Raw genomic sequence first — 27,580 nt, 5'->3', positions numbered from 1 at the left:
TATTTAAACTTTCTGAAACATGTCTATGGCAGTTCACCAGTTAACTTTGGAGTTTTGAGGCAATGCCAACTTCAGAGCTATGTATGTCTCCTTTCAGAGTCAACCAGAGTTGACTTGTCTGTTTGGTGCTACATTTAACACCTTGACCACTTCCCACAAAACACTAAACACTTCTTTTCCTCTTGTCACAGTTTTTTCCTAACTCCATGATTTCATGTTCTCCCAACATTCTTTGATTCTTTATTTAATGCCCAACTTATTTTTCAGAGCTTCTCTTCATTCTTTGGTGAATGATAAACCTAAAGGGTTTCACCTTTTACCACATCATCAAAGTAATAATGACTAACATTTACCAAGCACTTTAGAATTTGGAGAATACTTTTTGAACCTCACTGCAATCTTCCAAGGGAGGTACTGTGGGTGTACTTTGATTGTAAGACAGAAGTGTCTAACTCCCTACAAACCTGCAGCATCCCCCAGTAGGATCTGAACCATATTAGATGTAATTGAGAAATGTTTGACAAAATAAATAATAGTACAACATAGATAATGTTTACCTATGATTTTCTACGTTAATATACTTCTTTTTCTATTTGAGTTTTGATATTATTGCTTTAAGAAATGGTAAGTACAGATAAAAACAGAAAAACAAACTTCCCTGAACTAAAGCAGGGTTAAATGAGCAGAGGAGAACAAAATATGTACATATATAGTGATTAGGTAATGTAAATGGAAAGAACAACCAACATGAAATAATTTTTAAAAATAAAAGAGCTAGTTTGTTCTCAAAAAAAAAATATGAGAAGGAAATTCACTGTTTTGTGGAGGTGGAGTGTAGGTGAGGGAGTATGTGTGGGGAACACTGAATATATTGTCAAAAATTTTTTTTTGCTATATTAATCATGCTTGCTAATTTTTCTATACTCCTTGTTATGTGATGTATTCATTGATGAGATGGAAAGGAATACAGAAAAAAATTTATCAATAAACATGTATTTAATGGAATAATTTCAAGAGATGAAGAATACAAAAGTAGGAAAAGCAGGAAAGACTTCACGTGAAGGTGGCTAGGCATTTGTGGGAAGCTAAGAGAAACAAGTGCGTTTCAGACATAAGGGACTTGAAAAAAGGCATGAAATAGGCACTTAATAAATGGATTATTGATTGATGGGAAGCAGGAAATAGAATGCTTTGTTTGGGATACAGCTGGTGAGTCATTTTGACTGAAGTGAAAGATGAAGGGAAATATGGAATAAGAATGAAAAAGGAGTTAGAAATTAGACTAGAGAATTTTAAATGTCAAGCTGAAGATTTTGGATTTTATCCTTAAAGAAGTAAGGAGGTATTGAAAAAATTTTATTAGGTAAATGATATGTTTGTCTGTTTTGGTATATCATTTTGGCAGCTGTGTTGATCACACTTTTGAAGTTTTGGTTTATTGTTGTTTTAACATAGGTTTTTCAGACATATGTAGAAAATTTTAAATGTGTAATATATTGAACATCCGCTAATTGTTATATAGCAGTGGTTCTTAACTTTATGGACTCCTTTGGCAGTCTAGTCAGGCCTCTGAATCACTTTTCAGAATGTTTTTTGAGTGTATAAAATACATGGGATTATAAAGGAAGCTAATTATTTTGATATAGTTATCAAACTATTAAAAGTTTCAGGGATGTCAAATGGGTGATCTTTTCAGGGACAACCTATAGATACATACCTTCTGACCATACCTTGTGTCTTCCCTAACCCACAGGAGTTCCACTCTGAATAGTGGAAGCCTTCCTCTAGATATTGTCATATTGCATGAGTTGGTCTAGACTTGCCTATCTATTGGTACATTTTCATAATTTGCCTCTCTGCTGTCATTTTTTATATAATTTTTCCTATTCGGTTCTTTGTTGATAGGTTGTAGTCTGTTCACATCCATCATATTCCTTTTGGGCTATCTACAGTTCTAATTCTTCAGAGACTACAGTGTGCTATGAATTGAAATAATATATAATTTCCAGAAGAATAGATGCGAAAAAGAAAGACCCATCCATAAGGATTCATCTTTGAAATGGACAAACTTAGCTTGGGATATTTAATTTGGTTGGAAAGATGAGATCTGTAATATTAAAGATTCAAGAATAATACTTAAACAGTTTATGACTTGGTGCTACTATGTTTTCAGACTAAAGAATTCAGAAAAAGAAAAAAAGTCAATTTAAGCTTGAGTAGTCTTGATAGTTTAATGGAAAAGATAGGTAGAAGAATTTAGATAGATGGATAGAAGGGGAGAAGACACCTCCCAATACATCATGTGTATTTGGTGAATTATAAAGAAAATTGAACTCATTAGAAGAAACCATATCAGGCTTCTTGTTTCAATTAACTCTTATAGTGTTGAAGATAATGAGCCAACTCATTTTCAAATCTCCAAAACAGTTAATAGTAGCATTTTTAAAAGATTTTTTTAAATTTTAATTTTTAATTTTTTTTACTACTACATACTAAACAAACATTAGTTAACATGAACATTTCTATGTACAAAGAAAACTAAAAAATTGGCGATTGCATGTAAAACTAGGAATCTGCTACAATCAGTTTACTTTGTTTATATAATTTTTAAAAAATAAAAAATAATGCTTCATTCTGCATTCAAATTCTATTACTTTTTCTTTCTCTGGAATTGGATAGCATTTTTATTGTAAATTCTTTAGAATTGTGTTGCTGAAAATAACCAACTCATTCGCTGTTCTTCATTGTACTATTTGCTATTGCTGTTACTTTGTACAGTGTTCTCCATATTCTGCTCACTTCACTTTGCATGAGTTCATATAAGCCATACAAATTTTTTCTGAAACCATCCTGATCATCATTTCTAGTATTTCATCACAGCCATATGCTACAACTTGTTCAACTATTCCCCAATTTATAGGCATCCTTTCAATTTCAATGTCATCTCAAAAAGAACTGCTGTAAATATTTTTGTACATATAGATCCCTTTCTTTCTTTCTTTCTTCCTTTTTTTTTTTTTTTAAGCCTTTTGGTCATAGTTCCAAATTGTTTTCCAGAGTGATTGAATTAGTTCACAACTCCACTACCAGTATCTTGGTGTATCACTTTTTCCCACATCCCCTCCAACATTAGTCATTTTCCTTTTCTGTCATAAAAGCCAATCTGATTAAATGTGAGATGGTACCTCAAAGTTGTTTAATTTGCATTTCTCTAAGCAGTAGTGATTTAGAATCTTTTAAAACATATGAGTAGGGATAGCTTTAATTTCTTCTTTCAAAAACTGCCTGTTCGTATCCATTGATCATTTATGAATTGATGATTGATTCACATTCCTTTAAATTCTATTCAGTTCTTTATATATTTGAAAATGATTATCTCCTTTTAAAAAGTTATATAAAAATTCTTTTTCACTATTTGTCTTCCAAGATAGTCTTTAAATTAGATAGATTACATACATGCTCTTCAGTTGGAAGTAGTTCATAGTAATTCCTTTTTTGCCATCCCCATTTTAGCAAGAAAAATACATGCTTTTAATAGGTGGTCCTAATGTAATTGGACAAATAAAGTACATTTAATAAATAATTTTAGCATGAAAGAACAGATTACAAAATGCATTAATGTAAATGTATTAAAGACGATTCTCTTTAAACATTTTTTTTTGGAGGGGAACCATACATATTGTAACAAAACAGTAGAAAGCACTTATTTAAAAAAATAATAATAATAATAAAAATGACTTTTTTTGAAGTTTTTAAATGACTTGGTGCTGACCTCTTTCTAAATTAGTCATCGGAAAGACCCCTGACAGAACTGTAGAATTGAATTATATTGTCTTTTAAAGGATTCAATTTTGAGAGAGAATAAATATGAGAATTTAAGCAAGTCTGGAGTCAAAAGTCCCAGACTTTTCAAAGTCTAGATTAAGCCCTTTGCCATCTTGATCTTCTACTAACTATATAGTAGTTACTTTTTGTATCTTTTCTTTTTTAGATCTCATATATACTTCCAGGAGAAGAAATTTTAAAGGTTAATATTTGCGTTCTCAGAGATTAGGATGTACACTACAGCATACCTCTTTTGTAATATTGTAGAGGTTCAAGTTACCCCAACAGTCTCTGTTTTTTAAGACTTAGATCAGACCTTATATATTTAATATTTCTATTAGAAGTTTTGGTTTACCTATTTCTATGAACTTTGCAGTATCCAAAATAATAATAATAACAATTATTATCATCTAACTAGTACTTTTATGTAGTTTTCAAAATGATTCTATCCTCTGTTCCAACTAGCTGTGTTTTTTGTATAGAACAGAGCTAATTAAATTAGGTCTTGTGGATTTTTTCAGAAAAGCATTATTTAAAAATGGAAATTATTACTTAAAAGAAATTATAGTTTTATAACACCAAAGAATTTACTTTTCCTAAAGCCTCTTAAAGTATTTGCCTGTGTTTTAATTTGAATATGTATAGCTTTAGTAAATATGTACTTGTAAAAGGAGATATGTTCTTTATGATTATTCCTCAACATAATAACTTTAGTCTTTTTAGTTTCTTCATGAGAACATGAAGAACACCTGGATTACATGGTTTCTTCCAGCAGACTGTGATCCTAATGTGACTTTATAGTACAATTTAATGATTGCTCAATTTTTAGATAGTGCTATGAAGTTGACAAATGCTGTCTTCACAACAGCCCTAGATTAGGAAACAAGAGACCTATGCTTCAATCCTAGTGGTGCCACTTACTAGCTTTATGACCTTGGCCAAATAATTTCCCCTGAGAACCTCCCTTTCTTTGTCTGTGAAGTGAAGATAATTTTATTCAAACTCTCTACTTCATAGAGATTGTTGTGAAAGTCAAGAAAGATGATATTTCAATTCTTTGTAATTGTAATGTAAAAGAAAACTATTACCAAAATTAGCTATTTTGTTATACTATTTTAATATTTTATTATCTGCTACTCCTGTTGAACACTTTTTATTCATAAAGCATTAACATCATCAATGAAAAGAACATTGGATTTTAATTTAGACAACCAAATTTTTTTCTTAGTTCTTCAACTTGTTCTATGACCTTAGAGGAACTAAAGCTGTTTCCTCATCTGTAAAAATGAAGATGACAGACTAAATGATCTTTTGAGGTCCTTTTCTGTTCCAAGATTCACATGATGTCAGAGTTGAAAGGAACCTGAGAAGGTTTCAAATCATACATGAACAATTGAATATTGGTACAATGGAAGGAGCTTTAGCTCCTAAGTAAGATGACTCAAAGGCAACTTACTTCCACAGGCCTCAGTTTCTCATCTGTATAATGAGGGGAATGGACAAGATAACCTTTGAGATCCTTCCCAATTCTGAATCTAACTTATAATTAAGGAAGAATCTACTACCTTTCTTGACAACCTATTGCACATTTGGATCTCTCTAATTATAAGGAAGTTTAGATTAGAAGAAGCCTGATATACCCTTTGACATGACAGTTCTTCAAATATTTGAAGACACTTACTGTATATCTCTCCTCTCCAGTCTGTGCTTCTCCAGGCTCCATTTTCTTCAGTCCTTTCATAGTGTGATCTTGAAATTCTTTGCTAGTTGCTACCTGGAATATTTTCCAGCTTATTCAGTATCCTTTTTAAAATATGATACCCAGAAATAAACATAATTCATCTGATGCAACGTGACTAGGATAAAGTTGTTACCTTCTTGATGCCATGTCTATTTTAATACATCCTAAGAGTGCATCATTTTGGGGGATTGCTATAGCATTTATATAAACTCACAGAGCTAAAATCCCTAGATTTTTTTCAAATGTACTGCTATAAAGCTGTATTATATTTTGTGAAGATGATATTTTGTAATATAATGTAATGATTATTAAATTGTTTATCTTCTTAGAGTTGCCCCATAACTTAATTTGTCAGAGCACCTTGAAATTTGCTCTCCTAAAACGTAGGATGCATGTCAGACTAATCTTTTTTCCCCCTCTATTACAAATTCTAATGGAGGGGAGTTGATCTCTTCTCTCCAAAGTTCCTGGCCTTCCTTCATTAGCAAATGTATTTTTTTTTCCTGGTGAAAATCAGATCCATGATAGTTGTTCCATTTATTGATTCCTTTACCTTTATTCTTCGTTTCTCTTTGGGCTCAAGTGCCCTAGGCTTTCTCCACCATGCTACAGGAGCCTTTTTACCCTGCAAGTTTACTTTGCTCCTTTAGTTTCTTCTTCTGATTGGTCAGTTCCGGTCAGAATCTCCTTTTACTCTTATCTCTGATTGATTGGTTCCTCCCAGAACTTGGAGAGTATTTGGACCAGCTGTATCTTACTTTCTCTCTGAATTCTCCACTCCTTACTCTTGGTACCTTTTTTCTTCCTCCTTCCTTTTATATGTTGTCTTTTCTTGGTAGGAGGTAAGCTCCTTGAGGATAGACTTTTTTTTTTTTTTTTTTTTTGCTTGTATTTGTATTTGCACTGCCTGGTACATATTAAGAATATATTGAAGGATAAAGTTGTTACCACATTAAGTCAGAAAATTAACAACTCTCCTTTGGGCAAAGAAAGAATTTCAGAAGATATCTAGTTAAATCAAGTTCTTCTACTGCTCTATCGTGCCTCTCTGTTTTTGGCATGATATATGTCTGACAGATTCATCTGCTTCCTTTTCTAGGTAGTCGTTAGTATTCTCCACTGACAGTATCACTTCTGTTTCTGCCTCTTTTAATTTATATTTGAATGCTTCTCATTCTGGTTTCTGGATTTTCTCACAGGAGATTAAATAATTCCTTTAAATGCAATGACATTCCATCCCATTACCCTCTTTACTTTTGATTATCTGATCCTTTGAATTAAGCTTCTTTTTCTCATTCTAGTCATGTGCCTCATTCTGCCAAATTTCAGTGATACCTATAAAGTCAAATTTGCTGTCTTGAATTAGAATTCATAGTTCAACTTACTCCTTACTAATACTTTGTGCATTTGCAATAAATATATGTTGAATTGGATTTATGTATTGACATTTGAGTGCCATGAGTTTTATTGCTGTTTCCTTTATAAATTTTGCTTCTAGTGAATTCCTCAGCATCTCTTCTATTCTTCTCCTATAGCTACAACTATGGCATCTAACTGCATGGATATTCATAAATACTTTTCTCTTGACCTTCCCTTTCATTTTAAAGCCCTTTTGATTACATTTGTAAGTCTAAAAGCAAATATATTCTTACAAGTTCTTGTTATACCTGGTCAGGATATTTTAAACCTTGGTCTAGAAGGGAAAAAAAAAAAGCTAGCATTTATTGATAGGTCAAATTTATATAATGCTTTAAAGTTTGCAAAAACTTTTCAAATGCTATCTCATTTTATGCTACAACAATACGGGAAAGTAGATGGTTTTATTATCCCCTTTTTGCATATAAGGAAACTGAAGCTAGAGGTTAAATGACTTGCACAGCCAGGATCATATGGCTGGTAATTCATCTGAAGATGAATTTAGGTTTTCACAACAATGCCAGTTTTTTTACTCTAGGGTAAAGTCACACTGTGACACCTAGCTGTTTCTAAGGCTGTTCTCAGACATATACTCTTTAACCAGCTATTGACTGCTCAAATCTGCCTTTCTTTTCTGAAGTCCTTTTCTTTGATTGGTAGTTATGCAGTTTGGGGGAGAGAGTCAAAGAAACTAGAAATCCATATCCTAAATCTGCTACCTACAACCGGTAAGTCCCCAGGCAAGTCTCCATTTCTTCATCTTTAAAATAAGGGTTGTGTTGTTGGTTTTTTTAAATATTCCTTAAAGTTTTTTAAATCTATAGTCCCATAAAAATACTATCTCTTCCTTAAATCTTTAGATTTCTTGCCTATAACTCTGTAATCTGTTCACTTGATTCACATGGGAATCATCAGAAGTGAGTAATGTTCTTCCTCATCCAGTTTGACTGGTCTAGGTTGATTCTGGACTCATGCCATGGGAATGTAGTTTGACCTCTATTGCTATTAACAGGTCAACAAATAACTGCTTCATTGTGCCCTTCAGGCCTTTATCAACCAAATACTGTTGGTCCTCTTCTGAATCTGCCTATAGGTCGGCATCTTCGTTCCTTGGACAGCAATTGGGTGTATCATCCTCAGTGTTTAGCTTCTTTCTCGTTAGGAAAAAGCCCTTTTTTTTTTTTTTTTTTTTTTTTTAACGATGAATGTTGTCTTTCTTATTTTGTGTTTTAAGAAACATCTTATTCTCCTTGATAAAGCTTTAAAATGGGGAGACTTCTTGAGCCTTTTTATCTTTTCTTGTAGGAGGGATGTCAGCTTGCACTAAGAGCACTGATAATTACTTGGGTATGTCAGAAAAATAAGCATTATAAGCCCTGTGCAGATCATTGCCAGTTTTTTTGTTTTTTTGTTTTTTGTTTTTTGCCATTTTTCATACTTACCTCAAGATAAGAGCTATGGGTTCTTCCTGAAAGTTTTCTTATATCCTTATATCCCCTACCTGGAATGTTGTGCTGCTTTCTGCAAGATCTATCAACTCTATTCAAGATTTCATTAAGCTTTTCCCATAAGGAGCATTCCCTGATTTTGCTTTTGTTGGCTATAGATTTTATTGTTACCAGGGCCTTGTTTTCATTTCATCTCCCTTCCCCCAAGTGGATAGGGTAGTGAAAAAGAAAGAAAAGAGGGTCATTGAAGTATCTTTTTTTTTTTTTTTGACAGGTGAGGTGAAACCTTAAGAGTTGTTTTAATTTTCATTTATTGTATTATTAGTGATTTGGAGTATTCTTTCATGTAATAGTTGATAGCTTGGGGGCAGCTAGGTGGCACAGTAGATGGAGCACCAGCCTTGAATTCAGGAGGATCAGAGTTCAAATGTGGTCTCAGACACTTAACACTTCCTAGCTGTATGACCCTGGGCAAGTCACTTAACCCCAGCCTCAGGGGGGGGGAATAGTTGATAGATTGGAGTTTTTCTTTTGTAGACCACTTGTTTATATATCTTTTGATGATTTATCTACTGAGTAATCTCTAATTGTCCTTCAAGGCCCTGAATATAGTGCTTATGCATATTATATATTCAGCAAATGCTTGAAGAGTAAAGTTCCGAGTTAAGATGGAGAGTGTTGTAGAGTCATAATATTAACTGTTTCATGGGTAGCAAATAGAAATTTAAGAGTTACAGATATTCCTACTACAGTGATTATATGTCATTGTATTTGTTTTGGTTTTAGTGGGCTTTTGAGAGTATATATATGAAGTTACAGATGATAAAAAATTTCTTTCTTTAAATACACTTAAACTCAAAAGCATTTCAGAAAATATTTCTAATGGATTAGTTTGTATTACAAGCATTTATTGAGAGATCTACTATGTATTAGGCACTATACTAGATGCTGAGAATACAAACAAAATGTGCAAAGGGTCTGCCCTGCCCTTAAACTTATAGGTAAGCATATACAATAAAGATTCTAGGCAAGTACAAGTAATTTTTTTTATGAGAATTAGCAATTGAGGAGATCAGAAAATGCTTCTACTTAGTAGAGTTTCCATGAGACAGAAGTGAGAAGGAAGAAAAACATTCCACATATAGGCTTGTTTGTTGAAAGGTATGAAGATGGAAAGTGGAATATCATGTATAGGGAACAACCATAGCAATACTGACTTCATTTATATTGTATCTACTACATACCAGGTATGTCCTTAAATACTTTACAGTTATTATTTCCTTTGATCCTCCCAACAATCTTGGGAGGTAAGTGCTATAACCACACCCATTTTACAGATGGTAGACAGGTGAAATGTCTTGCTTTGAGTCACACAACAAATAAGAGAGAAGGTTTGAAATAGATGCTTTAGAGAATATAATAGGGATTCAAAGAATCATGGAAGAGTAAAAGGATTGTGGTAGAGCAGAAATGGCCCAGTTGAGATTTAGATAGTATAAATTTGTAATGGAGTTGGTTAGCATAGTTTTGTGACTTCTTCAGCAGAATTCAATAGGAATGAGGGAAATAAGGGGCGTGTGTGTGTGTGTGTGTGTGTGTGTGTGTGTGTGTGAGTGAAATGATCATTGTATAATCTTGTTATGGTGTATAATGATCTCCTGGTTTTACTTACTTCACTCAGCATCAATTCACGTAAGTCTCTCCAGGCCTCTCTGAAATCGTCCTGCTGATTATTTCTTATAAAACAATAACATTTCATTACATTCATATACCATATTTTATTCAGCCATTCCGCATCTGATGGGCATCCACTTAGTTTCCAGTTACTTGTCATTACAAGAAGAGCTACCATGAAACTTTTAAAGAGAGAAACAAAGTAGGAGTGATGGGCTAGGAAGATATGAGAGGATAGAGCAGCTATGAGTTGCTGTGGGAATGAAGTTTAGATAGAAGGACAAGGGATAGCTAAGTGGTACAGTGGATAGAGCACCAGCCCTGAAGTCAGGACCTGAGTTCAAATATGACCTCAAACACTGGGCAAGTCACTTAATTCCATTTGCCTTAGCAAACAAAAGGAAAAAAAAAAAAAAGGACAGGAGGTTGTGGTCAATTAGAGGAATTTCAGAGTTTTGTTTGCAGAGATGGGACAGATATGGAATAATGAAATCAAGAATATGACCAATAATTAATTGTGTGTGGCTAAGGTGGACTGAAGGTGTTGGTTGTTAAAGTTAAGCTTGATGAATGGGAAAACTAACATGTTTAAGGAGTTTGGTAATGAGTGTTCCCTTAACATCATCTTCTTGGTCTCCTTCAGCTTGCACCTGCTTGCAGCAAGCTGGGTCTCAGAATGGTGACAGGTTAGCATTCTGGGCTCTGTGGGTTACTTTGTAAGTGGCTACTCCTACACTGTAACTCCTTTGCCACCTACTTCCATGAACAAATCAACCATCTGATTTCAATAACTTTCAATGTAGACATTTACATAAAAGACAAAACAGTTATATATTCTACCCATAAGCCCAAAATGTACTTTCCCCCAAATACACAGAGGGAAAACAGGCACAGACTTAAAAGACCATGGAAGTGGTCTTATGGGGTCATATCTCTAAAGTTAAGGACTTCTCTTTTGTGGCCCTGTTTTTTAAAAATTCACTGCTGGGTGGCTTTATTCATTTCCTGGGCTGGGCCTTTTTGCTGCCAGATCAGTGCTAAGAGCTAAGACTTGTTTCGTAAAGGACAAAGACCCTTTAGGAAGTGGGAGTAGGGGTGGGAAGTTTCCCCAATTCTGCTTCCTTAGCTGGTCTCAAAGGGTTTTTACTTCTCAGGCAGCAAGTGACAGTATAAATAGGTAAAGTCTCACTTTGGCCACCGAAAAACTTTTGAGGTTTTTCTTTGGCAAACCTTCCTGTTTAAAGATCGGGGCCCCTTAATGAGAGATCACTTTTATCTTACTGTGATCAACCAGCTCATTTACCAAATCCCTATTTTAGCAGTCTAGACTGTAACCACTCAACAGACATTTGTCCAATAATCATGCAATAGTTGTGGAGTTCAGAGTTTCCTCATTTTTAACCCAAAATATGTCGTTGGTTTTGTGCAAATAAGCATCTGGTAAACAAGTTACTAAAGCAGTCTTTGTCCTAGTTCAATTGCCTTCTTTATTAGTATTGTTTTGTATGTAAGTCTCACATTTGTCTTTAACCCTTCAATCAGTATAATCTGAAAAGGATATGCTCATATATGTATATTGAAAGCCCTAAGCTAAGGCAAATGGAAAGGAAGATGCTAGACAAAAAAGAAAGACATGGTTTTTAGTAAAGAAGGGAAGTGATCTCTGGATTTGGTAAATTGCTAGTTGGGTGTGAAATGGATCCTAAATCTAGATGAGGAAGAGTGGAAGGGTTCTGAAAGTAGCAGTAAAGAATAAAAAATAGACTTGATCATTTCCCTGAACCTCTGTGGGGGTAGTTAAGGAAATGTTGGGGAAAGGGAAGAGAAGAGACATCTAAGACTAAAGATGGTGAACAGAGAATCAGTGATGGTTTTTTGGGGGAAAAGAAGCATGGGGGAGTGCCAGGTAATTGTAGAGAGACAAAAAAGGTGTTAGAAGAAAAGGCTAAGAAATAACTAGGGCAGTTTGTTCATAAACAGAATGGGGTCAAGAGGACAGTTGGAGAAAAGAGTAGTCTTACAGTAATCTGAAAGGTGTTAGACTGTAGTATATAGGGGTGATATAGCAGGCTGATAGTGGTTGGGGAAGGAAAGTTTTGGTCTAGGTGACCTGCTTGGGATAACAAATGCACTGAATTTACAGAAATTTAGGGAGAATTTTTGTTGGCTTTTGGACAATAGTTTTTATGATGTCTCTTAGTCAACCAGCATTTGTTAAATGCCAGCTGCCTGCTACTTGTGCTAGTGATAAAAGACACAAAGGTAAAAATCAAACAATCTCTGCCTTCAAGGAACTTGTACTAAAACAAATACAAAGTACAGGAAGATGTTAATGATCAGGAATAAAAGTTTCCTGTAGAAGGTATGGCTTAAACAGTTTTTGAAGAAAAAAAAGTGATTCTAAGAAGTAGAGAGGTAAAGTGAGAATACTTCAGTCTTGAGATGAGGGGAAAAACCGTTGCCAAAATAATATGATGAGTGTGTCATGTGTGAAGAACTGTTAAGTCCAGTTTGGGTAGACTGTGGAGGTGGGAAAGGGAATAATATCTAATGAAATTGCTAAATTAGGTTGGAGACAAATTATGAAGGTCTTTAAAATGGATCAGATGGAAGTGGATATCTTCAACATAAAGAAGATCCAACTCACTTCCAGTTGATCAATGTTGGACAGAAATAACTACACCTAGAGAAGGAACACTGGGAAGTGAATGTAAATTGTTAGCACTACTGTCTATCTACCCAGGTTACTTATACCTTCGGAATCTAATACTTAATGTGCAACAAGAAAATGGTATTTACACACATATATTGTATCTAGGTTATATTGTAACACATGTAAAATGTATAGGATTGCCTGTCATCGGGGGGAGGGAGTAGAGGGAGGGGGGGATAATTTGGAAAAATGAATACAAGGGATAATATTATAAAAAAAAAGATAATTGTATAAATATGTTTACATATATTGAATATTGTATAGCATATATTGGATTGCTTACTATCTAGGAGAGAGGTTGGGGGGAGGAGGGGAAAATTTGGAACACAAAGCTATGCAACTGTCAATGTTAAAAATAATGCATGCATATTTTTTTGAAAATAGTGTTTTTAATATTAAAAAATAATAAAATGGATCAGAAAAAGCCTATATTTGCTCTCAGAAACAATAGGAAACCATTGGAGTTTATTGAATAGGGGTGTGACATGGTCAGACTTTGAGAAATTGTGTTAGAACATTTGGTAGTTATTAAATGGTATGCTTTGGATGATCATTTTGTCATAGAAATTATGCAAAAAATTCCCAAGAGATAGTTTTTAGTTGGAATCTCAAAGTATCTGTTCTATTAAATATAATAGATATTATAGACTTGTGTTAATCATTTTCCTGTGTTTGCTTAGATTCATCTGTGGATATATAAGCTTTTTCTTGGAAGTTCATACTATAAAAATGATTGAGGTTAAAATTATATTGCTTCATTTGCAAATGTTATATAACACAGTATACTAAAATTTGGTGCCAAAGTGTTCTGCTTTGGACTCATCAAAGGTAACTTAGTCATTGAAAGGGATCATAGGAGCAATAAATTGAAGATTGGAAAAAATCTTAGTTAAGCACCTGTCTCAGCAATGCTAACTTACGTATTTAGGGTCACTCAGAAGAATAAGGTATAGAGGCAAAATTCCAGCCTCAGTGCTCTATTTTTACCTCTGTTTTTATTTCCTACAGAACATCTTGGTAAGGGAATCTTGCTTGACTCTAAGTGACTAATAATTTTATTTCCTAGTCTTATGCTGACTGGCAATTTTTTTAGTCTGTGCCCACTTGATGGTGTATAGCCCACCACACCTTAAGAATTAAGTATTTCATAATTTTATTTTCTCACTTCAGCAAAGCATTTTAAACTGTCTTGGATTTTTCTTCAACTCTGATTTATCGCTGGGTTATGTGCAGTATTTGGTATGACCTGCTTCATAGACTTATTTATTTACAAAATATATCTTTTAAAATAAGATGAATTCTTGGATTCTGTGAGAATTATACTTCAAAAGTCCTGGGTGCAGTAGTCCCAAGGCTACAGGAACAATGACTAACCATCCCTTTACATGCATCGTGTTTCCTATAATTTTTTTTTCATGTTTTTTTCACCTCTATTTTGTTTTGTTTATTTATTTGTTTGTTTTGTTTGTTTGTTTGTTTTTGGTTAGTTTTAAATTTTTTCGAGAGCAAGAGATGTGGCTATTTGGAGAGGAAATTAAAAGTACAGTCAATGGCTTCTATTTTCTTTAAAGTCATTTTGTAGTACTTATTTTCAGGAAGCAAAGAGTTCATATGAATGGGGGAGAGAGGGGAGTGTCTAAAGCAGGGGTCTCTGATTCCTCTCTTTTGCATGGCCCCCAAATTTAGAATGATTCTTTACATTTTAAAATACACTTCTTAAAGTGTACTTTATTTTAAAATGTAAAACCACTTAGTTCATCAGTAATAAAAAAAAAAAAAAACAGGCAAAATATAACAATACTGTACATGCCAGGTAAGGCCTTTGTAGTATATACAGTAGTAACATGCTTATTTAAAAGTATAGATTAAAATATACTGCCTCTTTTAAAGTCTTTTTTTTTCTTTAAAGTGCTCAGAGGCTTCTTAGATTTAAATATATCACTTTGTCTACTAAGTAGCATTTAGAAATTTCAGTGGTAGATATTTTTTCAAGAGCTTAGCACAGTAAAATTTATTTTATATTTTAACTGTAAAGATTCATTTACTGATCCTTAATATGAGGGTTAGCAATTTGATAACAAAAGGTTCAGAGCACCTAACATTTAATTGGAAGAAGTTGTTGGGTTGGCTTTATATAAACATCTTTGCAAATTGCTTTTGCTCAAGTCAGACCATTTACACATTAAATGTGTAAATTCTCTTTTTTAAAAAATTTAAAAAAAAATTTATTAAAACTTTATTTTCAATATATATGTATGGATAATTTTCAATATATATCCTTGCAAAACCTGGTGTTCCAAACTTTTTTGCTTCTTTCCCTCAATCCTCTCTTCCCCTAGAGGGAAAGTAATTCAATATAAGTTAAACTTGTGCAATTCTTCTATATGCATTTCCACAATTATCATGCTACATAAGAAAAATCAGATCAAAAAGGGAAAAAAGAGATAGAAAACCAAATGCAAGCAAATAACAGCAAAAAAAAAAAAAAAAAAATGGAAATACTATGTTGTGATCCGCACTCCTCTCTGGGTGCAGATAGCTGTATTCATTACAAGACCATTAAAACTGGATGGAATCAAATGTGTGAGTTCTCAAAAAAGTGATGGAGTCTGTATTCTTGGCATGATTTATGGTAGATACAAAACTGCGTTCTCAAGAAGTTTCTCAGTATTTATTTGCTAGGCTTTACTTGGAATGATGCCAGTTTAAGTAATTTTTTCCTTAATACTTTTACTTAGTTGTTTATGTTATCTTATCTTTCTTATGTATAAACCTTAAGGGCCTTGTTAGTTTTATGACCCTCTAGACCCATGTTGAATTTTGAAAGTCTCCAGACTGATGCCAAAGGGGATTGAAAGAGAATCTTAGTGGAGCAGTAATGGTAAACTCTTAACTGTTCTTAAATATAGAGCTGGTGCAAGGCATTTGTGTATCCTAGGCAAGCTTTTAAGCTTGAAGAATTTTATATCATATATTAGTCTCCTCCTGGGAACTTATACCTATTATAATGAAGGCTCAATTTGACTTATCACAAAATAAGTAGCTGTGGACCATGGAGAATAGGCTCTCTGGGATGCTTTAAAAAAAAAAAAAAAAAGTATATTTCATTGTACCCCCCACTTCCAGTCTCTGAATTTTGTAGCCTTGAAAACTGCATGACTTAAGCCATATTTATTCCTGATTATCTTTCTTTTTAGGTATATTAGTATGAATTTTGAGCATTTCAAATTGTTGCCGTTATTCATTTAAAATTAAGACTGATCATCTGAAAGAGATTTGAGGCATACAAATGTAGAAGCTTCTGGGTGCATCCTGAGATCTGTTAATACTCATATTGAGAAGTTCTTTTGAAGCAAATATGCCATGAATTTCATGATTGGACATAAAACAATCGCTTTTGAAATAGTTGAAAAAAGTTTTCTATAAATATTTCTAGAATTGTGTGTGTGTGGATGCATTTCTTAAGTTTTGAACCGATATATCAAAAAAAGGATATTATGTGTTCCTTTTTTTTTTTTTTTTTTTAAAGGTGTGTAGACTTTTCATGCTATCTTTGGAATTAAACCATTTCATTAGTAAATAAATGAGCATTATAAGTAAATACCCTTAACCTGTATTTGTAACATTTATAATATTATTTTCTCCCGCACAGTGCTGCTTTTGACAAAAAAACAGGATTACGTGTGGCAGTAAAGAAGTTATCCAGACCATTTCAGTCCATCATCCATGCAAAAAGGACTTACAGGGAGTTGCGGTTACTTAAGCATATGAAACATGAAAATGTAAGTAACCATTTGAAATATCTAAGTTGGCACAAGGATGAATTAGACAAATTATTAATAATATCTTAAGCTTGATTTTATTATATTACAATAATTATTGTAATTAAATTGTTTAAAATCCGTCTAGAATAAGATGTCGCTTATTTTAATATATGCTAAATCATATAATGCCAGTACTAGAATTTAGTTTTTATTCTCTTCCCTTTTTTATTTAGGCAGATTGTCGAAGTCTAAAATGAAATCGAATTATGTATGCATGCATGCTCACATGTATTCGAGGTAGAATTAAAGATAGGTAACAGCAGGGCATTTTAGGAGCATCACTAGTGTAATATTAAAATGACAGTCTATAGAGTAGAGCAAGTGTGACCAGAGTGAATCATATGGAGTGAAAGAAAAAATATTTGGGTCAAGCACCAGAAGTGCATGATAAGGTGGAAAGGACAAGCATAAAGTTAGAGAATGGAATTTAAAAGTTGAACATCATCTTTAAGTTCTTCCTCTTCTGTCTCCTTATAGCTGTCATCCTAGGCAAGCCCCTCAACACACTTCACCTGAACTCTTACAATCTAAATTGGGCTTTCTCTCTTCATGCTCTTTTCTCCCCAAGGTATCTTCTACAGTTTCCAGATTGATTGATATTCTAAAGCCCAAGTCTGACCATGTTACTGCTCCTTTGCTCCAAAAGCTACATTGACTTCCCCATTCATTTCCTATGGGATAAAAGGAAAAAACTCCTCTGTTTGACACTTAAAACCCTTAATAGTTCTAGCTTACCTTCTGGGTTTTCACATTTTCCATTAGGTGTTTTACATTCCAGCCAAACTATCCTTAATTATTAATCTTTGAACACAATATTCTGTCTCCATTCTCCTTGTTTTAGCTAGTGTCCTTCATGTCTGAAATATATTCTCTCTTTACTCTGCCTCTTCTTAGAATCCCTAGCTTCTTTCAAAGCTCAGCTTAAGTGAAACTTAAGGCCTTTCTTACACCCCCTAGTTGTTAAGGCCTTCCCCATCCTATTACTGTCTAAGGCATATCTCTGGTCTCACCCTCAACTAAGTAGTCTATAACCTAGAGAGCTGGTACTGGTTTTGGCTTTGCCTTGTATCTTCAGCCACTAGAACCTAATAAGTTTTTTGTAAATATCAGTTATTCATGAATAGATGAATGAATTATGAGAAAGGTTGAGGTCTAAGGTGTGTCCATGAAAGCAGGTGCCAAAAATATGATCAGAGGAGGGGAAAAAGTTGAGGAATTGCTTAGGGATTGTTAATATGAGTATTAATCCCCAACCTATCCTCTACTAGATATAGGATATAGGATATTTTAAAAAACCATGATCCAATTATTAATCATTGATAAATTTGGTAGAATAACTTATTGGGCAGTTAATGACAGCTGCAAAGGAATTCAGAAGGAAACTATGTAGTGGGAAAAGCAATGTACTTTAGAGTCTGGAGACCATGGGAAACAATTTCACCTCATTTGTTTCCTTATCTCTAAAATGGAGACTATCTTAATTTCCTATTTCTCAGAAGAATTATAAGGAAAACTTTGTAAACCTTAAAAATACTGAATAAATATGAGTTGTTATGGAGAAAGAAAAGTATCATTAAATAGCATGAGCTTTAGAAGAAGGTCAACTTTTATGAGAGTTGAAGAAGTACATCGACCCTGTTCCTAGCCCTGTGAATTGTGGGACTTGGGAGGTGGCATCTTCTAGTGAAAGTAAGTTATAAGAGGGGCAGCTAGAAGAGGCAGTGAATAGAGCACACCCCTGAGTCAGGGAAGACCTGAGTTCAAATCCAGCCTTAAGACACTTAACACTTCCTAGTTATATGACCCTGAGCAAGTCACTTAACCCTATTGGCCTCAAAAGAAAAAGAGAAAAAAAAAAAGAGAGAGAGAAGAGTTATAAGGGTTGTAGCAAGAGGAGAGAAACCAGGTTTCAGCTAAAGGTAGAAGGAATATTGATTGAAAAGTTTGAAGAGTTTCTTAAAGAGTTGGGATGTTTGTTGTAGAATGGCATAGAAGTTAGGTGAATTAAGTAGGAATAGGATTAAACAGAGTAAGAATAGCTTGTATTTATGTTACTTTAACCTTTGCATGCAAAGCATTTTGCCTGTGTAATGAGTTTGTTGGATAGCCACCAGCCCTGTAATGTCTGTACCTCTTATATAGCACTTTTGGACCCCAACTTATTCAATCTATGGAATGACTCCTACTCCAACTTGCTCTCACACTGACCAGTCTAAGGACCACAATTGCATAATTGGACTCAAATTTTTTCAGGTTTCTTAGAGAAAGCCTGTTGTAAGGGATTCGTCTCTAATAACCCATTTCAAGTCTTGAGTTCCTACTTATGTGCTTCTGTTTGCACAAAACAGGTATATCACAGGTGTTTACAAATTAGGCAAATCCACACCGAAACCTGGGTCACACTCTCCAACTAATATATTCACTACCTGTGAGTAGAGTGGATAGAAACTTGCTAAGGAAAATGTGAGTGAGAAGTATCCATGTGGAGCTTAGTTCTAGAACTATAAATTTCAGTGTCTCCTTTCTGGGATAGTGACTGTCCATAAAAATTCCTTGATGACTGTAGCTTTTTTATTCAGTCAACAAAAACTGAGGGAATTATCACCTCAGAGAGAAGTAATGGGAGCTTACATAGCAGAAGGAAGTGGTTGTTTTAGACTCACCCCATGATTGAATATGAGGTGAAGGTGGGACATAGTACATTATTCTACCTTCTGGTTGTTCTGCATTCCTTGGCGAAATTCTAACAATTTAGCAAACAGCAAAGATATGAAATTAAGTGTTGGCTGTGCTATACAATCACAGGTGTTATAATAATGTTTTGGGAAGTTTAAATCAGTAAAAACATTTTTCAGAGTATTAGGGCAATTTTCAATGAGGATCTCAAACTAATCACACTTTTTGAGACCAGGATTCCATTTGCTAAGAAATTCCCACAAAATTATTAATTTAATTATGTTCAATTAATTATGTAATAATTTTAAAAGAATCAATCTATGTAAAAAATTTTTTTAGCTACTTTATTTCTGTTTGGAAAAACTAGAAATATCCTTTATGCCTTTAAGTTAGAGGATGAAAATGGTTGGATAAATTATGGAATATTATTGTAATAGAATATTATGAAATATTAAGAATATATGTTAAATGATATGTCCAAAGATCTACATAAAGAAATACGAAGAAAGGTCAATAAAACTAATACTATATATACCATCACTGTAGTCATTATTATTTAAGAAAAAAAGCCTATGGTTTCAGGATTATAGAAGAACTTGAAAAGAGACATGGAATCAAAATACTTTTTAAAAATTCTATTATTATAAGGGCAGCTGGGTGGCGCAGTAGATAGAGCACTAGCTCTGAAGTCAGGAGGACCTGAATTCAAATATGGTTTCAGACACTTAACACTTGCTAGCTGTGTGACCCTGGGCAAGTCACTTAGCCCCAATTATCTAAGCCAAAAAAAAAAAAATGTGTTACTTTGGTTCTTTATTAAAATTTATTAGGAGTTTTGTGTAAATTTATATTCCTTATATTCATTTGACTTTGTTAACGATTAACCTTATAGTCTGTCTCTCTGACTTTTTGTCTTATTTTTTAAAAATGTTTCAAAGAAAAAGCTGTGAAGCTATTATGACATTTTAAATCCCAGAAGTCACTTAGTAATGGAAGAAATTGCAAAATTTTCTCTTCCTGAAAATTAATTCACCTTTTAATACCAATAGCTTTTGCCAATTAACATTATTGAGTTACCATTATTTAGATTAGAGCAATACATTTTTTTGGATAATGAAAGACATTGTTGAGTGTTTCATGTTCCCCTTTTCTTAAATATCTAGGTAGGGAGAAAGTTGGACAGTAGAGGTCATTCTTTCAATGGAGATAAATTTTGCATTTTAACTTTGTATTCTTTTATGACTAAAGGCATTAAACATTCATATGACACTTGGTTCCAGTTAAATAGTCTAGTGCCCTAACCAATAAATTTAATTGTAAAATTATTTTGAATGTGTTAGGTGAAATTAACTCTGGGTTTGTCTTCTGGGAATTTTAAATTTTCTTTGTTCATTATCTACCTCATAGTTGCTAGGTTCTAAGAAAAAATATCAATTTTAAAGCAGACATTTATGAAATGTCTACTATGTTTAAGGAATTATATCAGGTATTAGAATGCTTGCTTGCACATAGTAAACTTAATAAATTAAATGACTAACATAGACCCTTCTCTTGTGGAATTTAAATATAGTCAGCAGAATAAGACATATTCAAGTAACTACAATAACTGTTAGAATATAATTAATTATATAGGAAGGGTCAAATAGAAAAATTTAGGATCTAGGAGAGAAGAATCATGTCTAGTTATGTAATCATTAACTTCATTGAGGAGGTGACACCTCATTTGGGTCTTGAAAAATTTCATTAGGTAAAAATAGGGGAAGAGAGGAGATGAAAAAGCATAGAAAACTGATTCAAAATACAAGGGAATAGGAGAGGGCAAGATGATAAGTGATCAGTAAAGTTTAAAATGAGCATGGGTTATGTGAAGAGGAACAGTATAAAACAAGTCCACAAAGGCAAATTAGAGCCCCATTGGGAGAGACCCTTCAAGGCTCAGAATTTGATACTTTCTACTTGAAGGCTTTCCTAAACCACTGTGCTGCTAGTATTATCCCTCATCATTTCTCTTGAAAGCAAAATAGAACAAAACAAGTTGATGAAAAAAGCATACAACTTTTAATGTGTCAGATGAACTCTTTTCTTTGTCTATAATGATATTTAATAGAATTACAGAATTGTAGGATTGAAAAGAACATCAATGGCCATTTAGTCCAATCCTGAGCTAGAGAATAATACTTCTAATTTGCCATTTAGATTCTGCTTGATTATCTCATTTGGGGGGTAGAGTGATGTATAGAAAAACACTTCCCAACGCAACCCATTCTATTCCTACATAGTTACATATTTTTTCTATAAGATAGCATTATTGAGGGAAAATATCTCTGTAGTTTCTGTGGGAGGCTTCCTAATAGAGGCATGAGAGGTTAAAACAGTTTCTGATCTCAAGGAACTCATATTCCACCAACTAAGACAATGTATAAACAACTGTGTGCCTGTATACACTGCATACTTGGAGATAAGGAAAGAAACTAGCATTAAAGGATAACTGGAAAACTTCCTATGATAGATGGAATTTTAGCTGGGATATAAAGGAAGAAGATGAAGGAGAGGAGAGAATTCCTGGCATAGGAGATAGCCAGTGAAAATCCAGAATCTGGAGAGGAAATATCTTGTGAGGAACAACACAGAGGCCAGGGTCACTAGATCATAGAATGGGTGAAAAAGAGTAAAATGGAAGAAGTTAGGAGTAATGAGAAGGGGTTAGTTTGTGAGGGGCTTCCAAAGCCACGAAGAGGATCCTGAAGGTAATAGGGAACGGATGGAATTTATTGAATAGGGGAATGACCTGGGCTTTCACAACTGAGTGTAAAAGACTGGATTGGGGAGACGAGGCGAGGAAGATGAATCAAAAAGAGATGTAAGTTGTTCAGATGCGAGGTTATAGAAACTGTCCTAAAATTGTAGCATTTGATGGGAGATGGAATCACCTCTACAAAAGATGTTACTGAGGTAGAATAGACAGGACTTAGCAACAAGGCTGGAAGACAGACTGCAGAGTGTTAAGAAGAGAGGGAGGAAAGTGGGGCTGACACCAATTTCTAAATGATTTTCTCAAGTTTAGTCACAAAGGAGAAATAGAAGATCGCAGCTAAGGGGAATGGATAGTTTAAATGATGTTTTTTTGAGGATGGAAGAGAAATAAACAGTAAGAAGGAAGCCAGGAAATGGGAAGAAACTGAAGAGAGTGGGAATAATAGAGGGGAGGACTTTGTTAGAGAAGGGAAGGACGAAGTGAGATTATCTGGTCATGTATTTGTTTGTGAGGAAGAGCTACTTTTAGTCAGATGGATGAAGGAGGAGATCTGTGTGGAAAAAACATCTGAATGATGTCAAGTAAGGAGGGAGCTATCAACAACTGTATGCACTTTTTTCATTGAAATAGAAGGCAATATTCTTAGCTGAGAGAACCAATCTTCCTCCCAGATAAAACTTAATTAGATCTGGGCAAAATTCCTCATGTATTTTGTTAATATTAGAAAGAAGAAAAATTCAAGTTATAATTGAAGAAAATGTTAAACTCTCAGCTCAATGTATAACTTTGTTTTAACTGTAGTTTAGTTTTTGTAAGGTCATGTGTATGTAATTATTTTTAAGTAGACTTGGATTAAATTTACTTTGGCAAGTTTATACTTTCCCAGATCAAAACCACATTGTAAGAAAGAGTAATGTTGGGGCAACTAGGTGGCGCATTGAATAGAGCACCAGCCCTGAAGTCAGGAGGACCAGAGTTCAAATCTGGTCTCAGACACTTCCTAGCTATGTGACCCTGGGCAAGCCACTTAACCCCAATTGCCTCAAAAAAAAAAAAAAAAAAAAAAGTAATGTTAATTTTCCTTCACTAACTGAGATACAATTATCATTTGATGGAATATTAGATGTAAATGGTTTTTATAAAGAATTCTTGGTGTATGGATCTTATTTTCTCTAGGAAATTTCATTATAACAGTATTGCATTTAGCTTAAAAATTGAGAGCAAAAGGATGTATAGAAAGTTCTGTATAGATCTGTGTTTTTCATATGAATTTGATGTAAATATAGTCCGACTACTTTAGTTCATTTATTTTTCAGAACTTTTTTCAGTTCTTTTTTAGAAAAGAGTACCATGTTTTAAAAAAATTATCCCAATGTGTTATTGCTAATTGTTGCCTTATGGTTTTCCTTGTATACTAGGTTCATTTGCAGCTTGTCTATAACTTTAACTGCCTTTTCTAAAAATTTGTTGCCTAAAGCCTCTTTTAAATACTGGCAAAGCAATAGGGAAATGGAACCAAAAACAGGAACTAATTCCAAATATCAATAATGTTTCAAAAGAAATTTCCATTTTTTTTTCTTAAGTGAAAATGAGAAGGGAATACATTGTGGAATAATCTATGAATATCTATCAAATTTTGACCAATTTAGTTCTGACACGCTATATTTTATAGCATTTTACATAAAGTTGTAAAATCTCTTGGTTGAATAGGAGCTCAAATTTGAACTCTCTTAAATCATGAATCCTATTGAAAATTATTCTAAGGATGACAGTCTTCCCTTAACGAGGGCAATCTTGCCACTTTCTGAAGAAACCCATTCCATTTTAAGATAGTTCTAATTTTTATGTTTTTTTTTGTTATTCAATCTAAATAACAATTAAATAATCTTTATTCCTTTGGCTTGTCATACAAGTTTGTTTATCCATGATTGTTTTAGGAGAATTTTTTCTTTCTTTTGCTATAGATGATGTATCACCAAGCAACATTAATTTCATTAATCACATTGAAACTATATATGATAAAGAAATTGATGACAGATACAATCAGAATCCAGAAGGTTGAGAATGGATTTTTTTTTTTAACCAAAACAGGTTAATGTAGTTACAATTACGATAATAATGATCACACAGCATTAGTCATAGAGTTCTTGATCAATGCTACATTAGAAGCTGTAAATGAAATCCCTTTTTTACATTAATCATATATATGTAGCAATCTAAAAATTATTGCATCACAAAACAAGCATTATAACAAAATTTCAAGGCACTCACAAAGCTGTTGAAAAGTGTAACCTTGAAAGGCAGGCAGTCCTTAAAGAAAAAATCTGAAATGAAAAAGTGTCCTAACCTGAAGATCAGGTTCAGGCATATTTAATTCATCATCTTCAAAGAAGCTTTTCCTAAGGTCTAATTATTTTTTTATTTAAGCAATCAAATCTTGTATTGTTCTTGCACTGTTTGCATTATTTTAAGCTTGTTTATTTTGTAGACAGAAAATGAAATTTCATTTAAAATAATGAAATTTAGGAGTCGAGTCAAATTACATTTCCATATGCATTTTTGGAGTTGCATTTTGTGCAGGAATACAGGAATATAATTTGACTCATGTTACAGAGATGAAACTGAAAATTCCACCTGTGCCAAGGCCAGACAAAAGGAATCTGTTCCACATAGCTGGCTGATGTTTGAGAATAAGAAAGTAGTGTCAGAATATGTGAAAATTTAAAAGGCTTTTCCCTTTTAGAGTTCTGGAGAAACCCTCAGAATTCTCTTCTAGTGGTCTGTTGCTCCTTGGCATTGCCTCTACTGTGGCCCTACTTGCTGAATATTTGGGAGAATCTCAGGATCCCCAAGTTAGGTCCAGGATCTTCACTATTCTAGATGCACACATTATCAGTAAGGGATCCAATTAATGACAAGTCAAGAAGCATTTATTTAAGTAGGATTTTTCAGATTTTCTATCATCCTTACAATAACCCTGGCATGGAGATGCTCTTGTAATCCTTATTTTACAGTTGAGGAAACTTAGGCAAACAGAGGTTAAGTGAATTGCCCAAGATTGTCCAAAATGTTTGACAGGACATGTTGAAGATAGGATTTGAACTTGGCTCATTATGACTCCAGGCCCAAAACTCTCCCACTATGTTACCTAGCTGCTTCTGAATCTACTTGTAATGGAGAGTGCCATCTGCATCCAAAAAGAGGACTATGGGGACCAAATATGTATCACAGCATAGTATGTTCACCTTTTTTTTGTTTGCTTTTATTTCTTTCTCATGTTTTTCCTTTTTGATCTGATCTTTCTTGTGCAGCATGATAAATGTGGAAATATGTTTAGAAGAATTGCATTTGTTTAACCTATATTGGATTACTTGCTTTCTAGGGGAAGGGGGAAGTGTGGGAAGAAAGGGAAAAAAATTTGGAACACAAAGTCTTGCAAGGGTGAATGTTGAAAACTCTTTGCATGTACTTTGAAAATAAAAAGGGGGGCAGCTAGGTGGTGCAGTAGATAGAGCACCAGCCTTGAATTCATGAGGACCCGAGTTCAAATCTGGTCTCAGACACTTAACACTTCCTAGCTGTGTGACCCTGGGCAAGTCACTTAACCCCAGCCTCAGGGAGGAAAAAACACAACAACAACAACAACAAAAAACTATTACATTAAAAAAAAAAGTCTAATCTTTAGAAAATATAAATATCTGATCTAGAGACTCTGTAAGACTATCAACTTGTGATTTAGTGTCTAATGCCCAATGGCATACCATGACATATGTCATCTGGTGAGAGATACAGTTTATTATTGAAATTAAGCAATATTTTATGGGTGTTCATTTCTTTCTATTTCTTTATGACTACCATTTCCCATTTATCATCTTTCACTCCTAGAAACCCTTTCCTTTTTGTGACAAAAAATTCAGATAAGTTAAAATAATGGTCATGCTTTGTTGTGTATTTATTGTCCATTACCTCTCTGCTTAAAAGCAGATAATGCATGTACTGTCAAAAAAAATTTTTTTATAATTATAAAATTAATAAAAAATTAAAAAAAACAATGAAAAAAAAAAGCAGATAATGCTTCACTGTGAATTGATGACTGGTCACTCTGTCTAGATCAGAGTATTAAAATCTTTCAGTGTTTTCCTTCTTTGTATTATTGTGGCATTTTATAAATTGTTCTCCTAGTTCTGTTTATATTATATAGTGAGTCATCTGCCTAATGAAGTCTTTAAGATTGACTGAACATAGATTTTCTGTGTAATGATTTTTAATATATTAAAGCATAATTTTAATACCAACACATTTTCTTCATCTTTTTTATGGTGACTTGTTGCTGTTAGTGTGTTTTCCTTTATCTTGGACCTCATGTTGGCCCACAAGTGTTGGTTTGACATGTTGACTCTACATCTCTGAATAAAGAGCAGGTATTGTGACTACTCAGTCACCTTTTTAACTTAATTCCAGTTTGAGACTCATCATATGCCTTGTGGTTGAGGTGAATGGAATTATTCTTTACTTGTTCTAGATTTAAAGTAGTAGATCACATGTGCAAATTGTCAGTCCATGTGAATGCTTTTACTTTGGAGACAGTCACAGTAATAATCAGCTCAGCACAGCTTCTTCCCTTGTGGGTGTTCAGAGCTCTTGGTGATAAAAAGTTATTCATGAATACTCTCAAAATCCTGAGGAGGGTCAAATATTTGTTAGTTTATAAAGTTCATTAGTGAACTCTATTCTTCCAGATTTTAAAAACCAATAACAAGAATTTGCCTTGTGGTGCTATAGATCCATATTCCTTGAATCAGTTTCATTCATTCATTTGTTGATTTGCCTGTGATATGGAGAACAGCAGTATTGGCACCAGCACAATCTGCCTGGAAACCCTTGTTTTTCATTTCCATTGCTTAGCCTTCCGAGAAGTAACCATAGAGATAGCTCCCCCTTGTCACGCTGAATAAAGAGCACCTGCCTCTCTAGCTAACTGGGTTGTGCAGGTGGAGCCGTTAGACAACAGTCCTTTATTTTCTTTACACCTGACTTGCTGTTATAGAACTGCTTCCATAACTCTCAGATTTCTTAATTCTGTGGTAACAATTATAGTTCAGATCCATATATGTAATATAAAGGTAATGTGAAGTAAAAAAGGTGTGAATAAAGAATTTTAAGACCTGAGTTCTAATTCCTGCTACCATTATAAAGCTGTGGTAAATATCTTTTAATTTCTTTGACCCTTTTGGGCATAACCAATATGGGAATCTGTTTTGCCTGATTATGCATATTTGGTACAAGAATATTCTTTTGGATTAGAGGGTTATTTCTGCAACTAAAAGTTATAATTTGTATAATAGTAAGATATGTATATATATTTATCTTTAACATCTTAAATAAAACCTTTTTTTTTCCCTTGGGCAGTCAAAATTGTGAGTATTCCCTAGAGGACAAATTAACTTTTTTTTTTTTTTAACATGCCCTAAATCTAGGTGGCTATTTTATCAGTTAGTATTTATTGAG

General features: G+C 33.7%; 1 protein-coding gene across 2 annotated transcripts in view; it reads left to right on the top strand.

The window, feature by feature from the left end:
- MAPK14 (mitogen-activated protein kinase 14) overlaps nucleotides 1-27,580 on the top strand; it is a 92,226-nt gene that overhangs the window by 18,635 nt on the left and 46,011 nt on the right. For both annotated transcript variants that reach the window (XM_074311135.1, XM_074311132.1), the window contains exon 2: nucleotides 16,470-16,599. In XM_074311135.1, coding sequence (XP_074167236.1) covers nucleotides 16,470-16,599 — 130 coding nt within the window. The remainder of the gene's footprint in view (nucleotides 1-16,469; nucleotides 16,600-27,580) is intronic.

Source organism: Sminthopsis crassicaudata, chromosome 4 (genome assembly GCF_048593235.1).
Source record: "Sminthopsis crassicaudata isolate SCR6 chromosome 4, ASM4859323v1, whole genome shotgun sequence".
In the NCBI taxonomy this organism is placed as follows: domain Eukaryota; kingdom Metazoa; phylum Chordata; class Mammalia; order Dasyuromorphia; family Dasyuridae; genus Sminthopsis; species Sminthopsis crassicaudata.
Note: the sequence above shows the minus strand (reverse complement) of the source record. Positions and strands in the feature narration are given on the sequence as shown.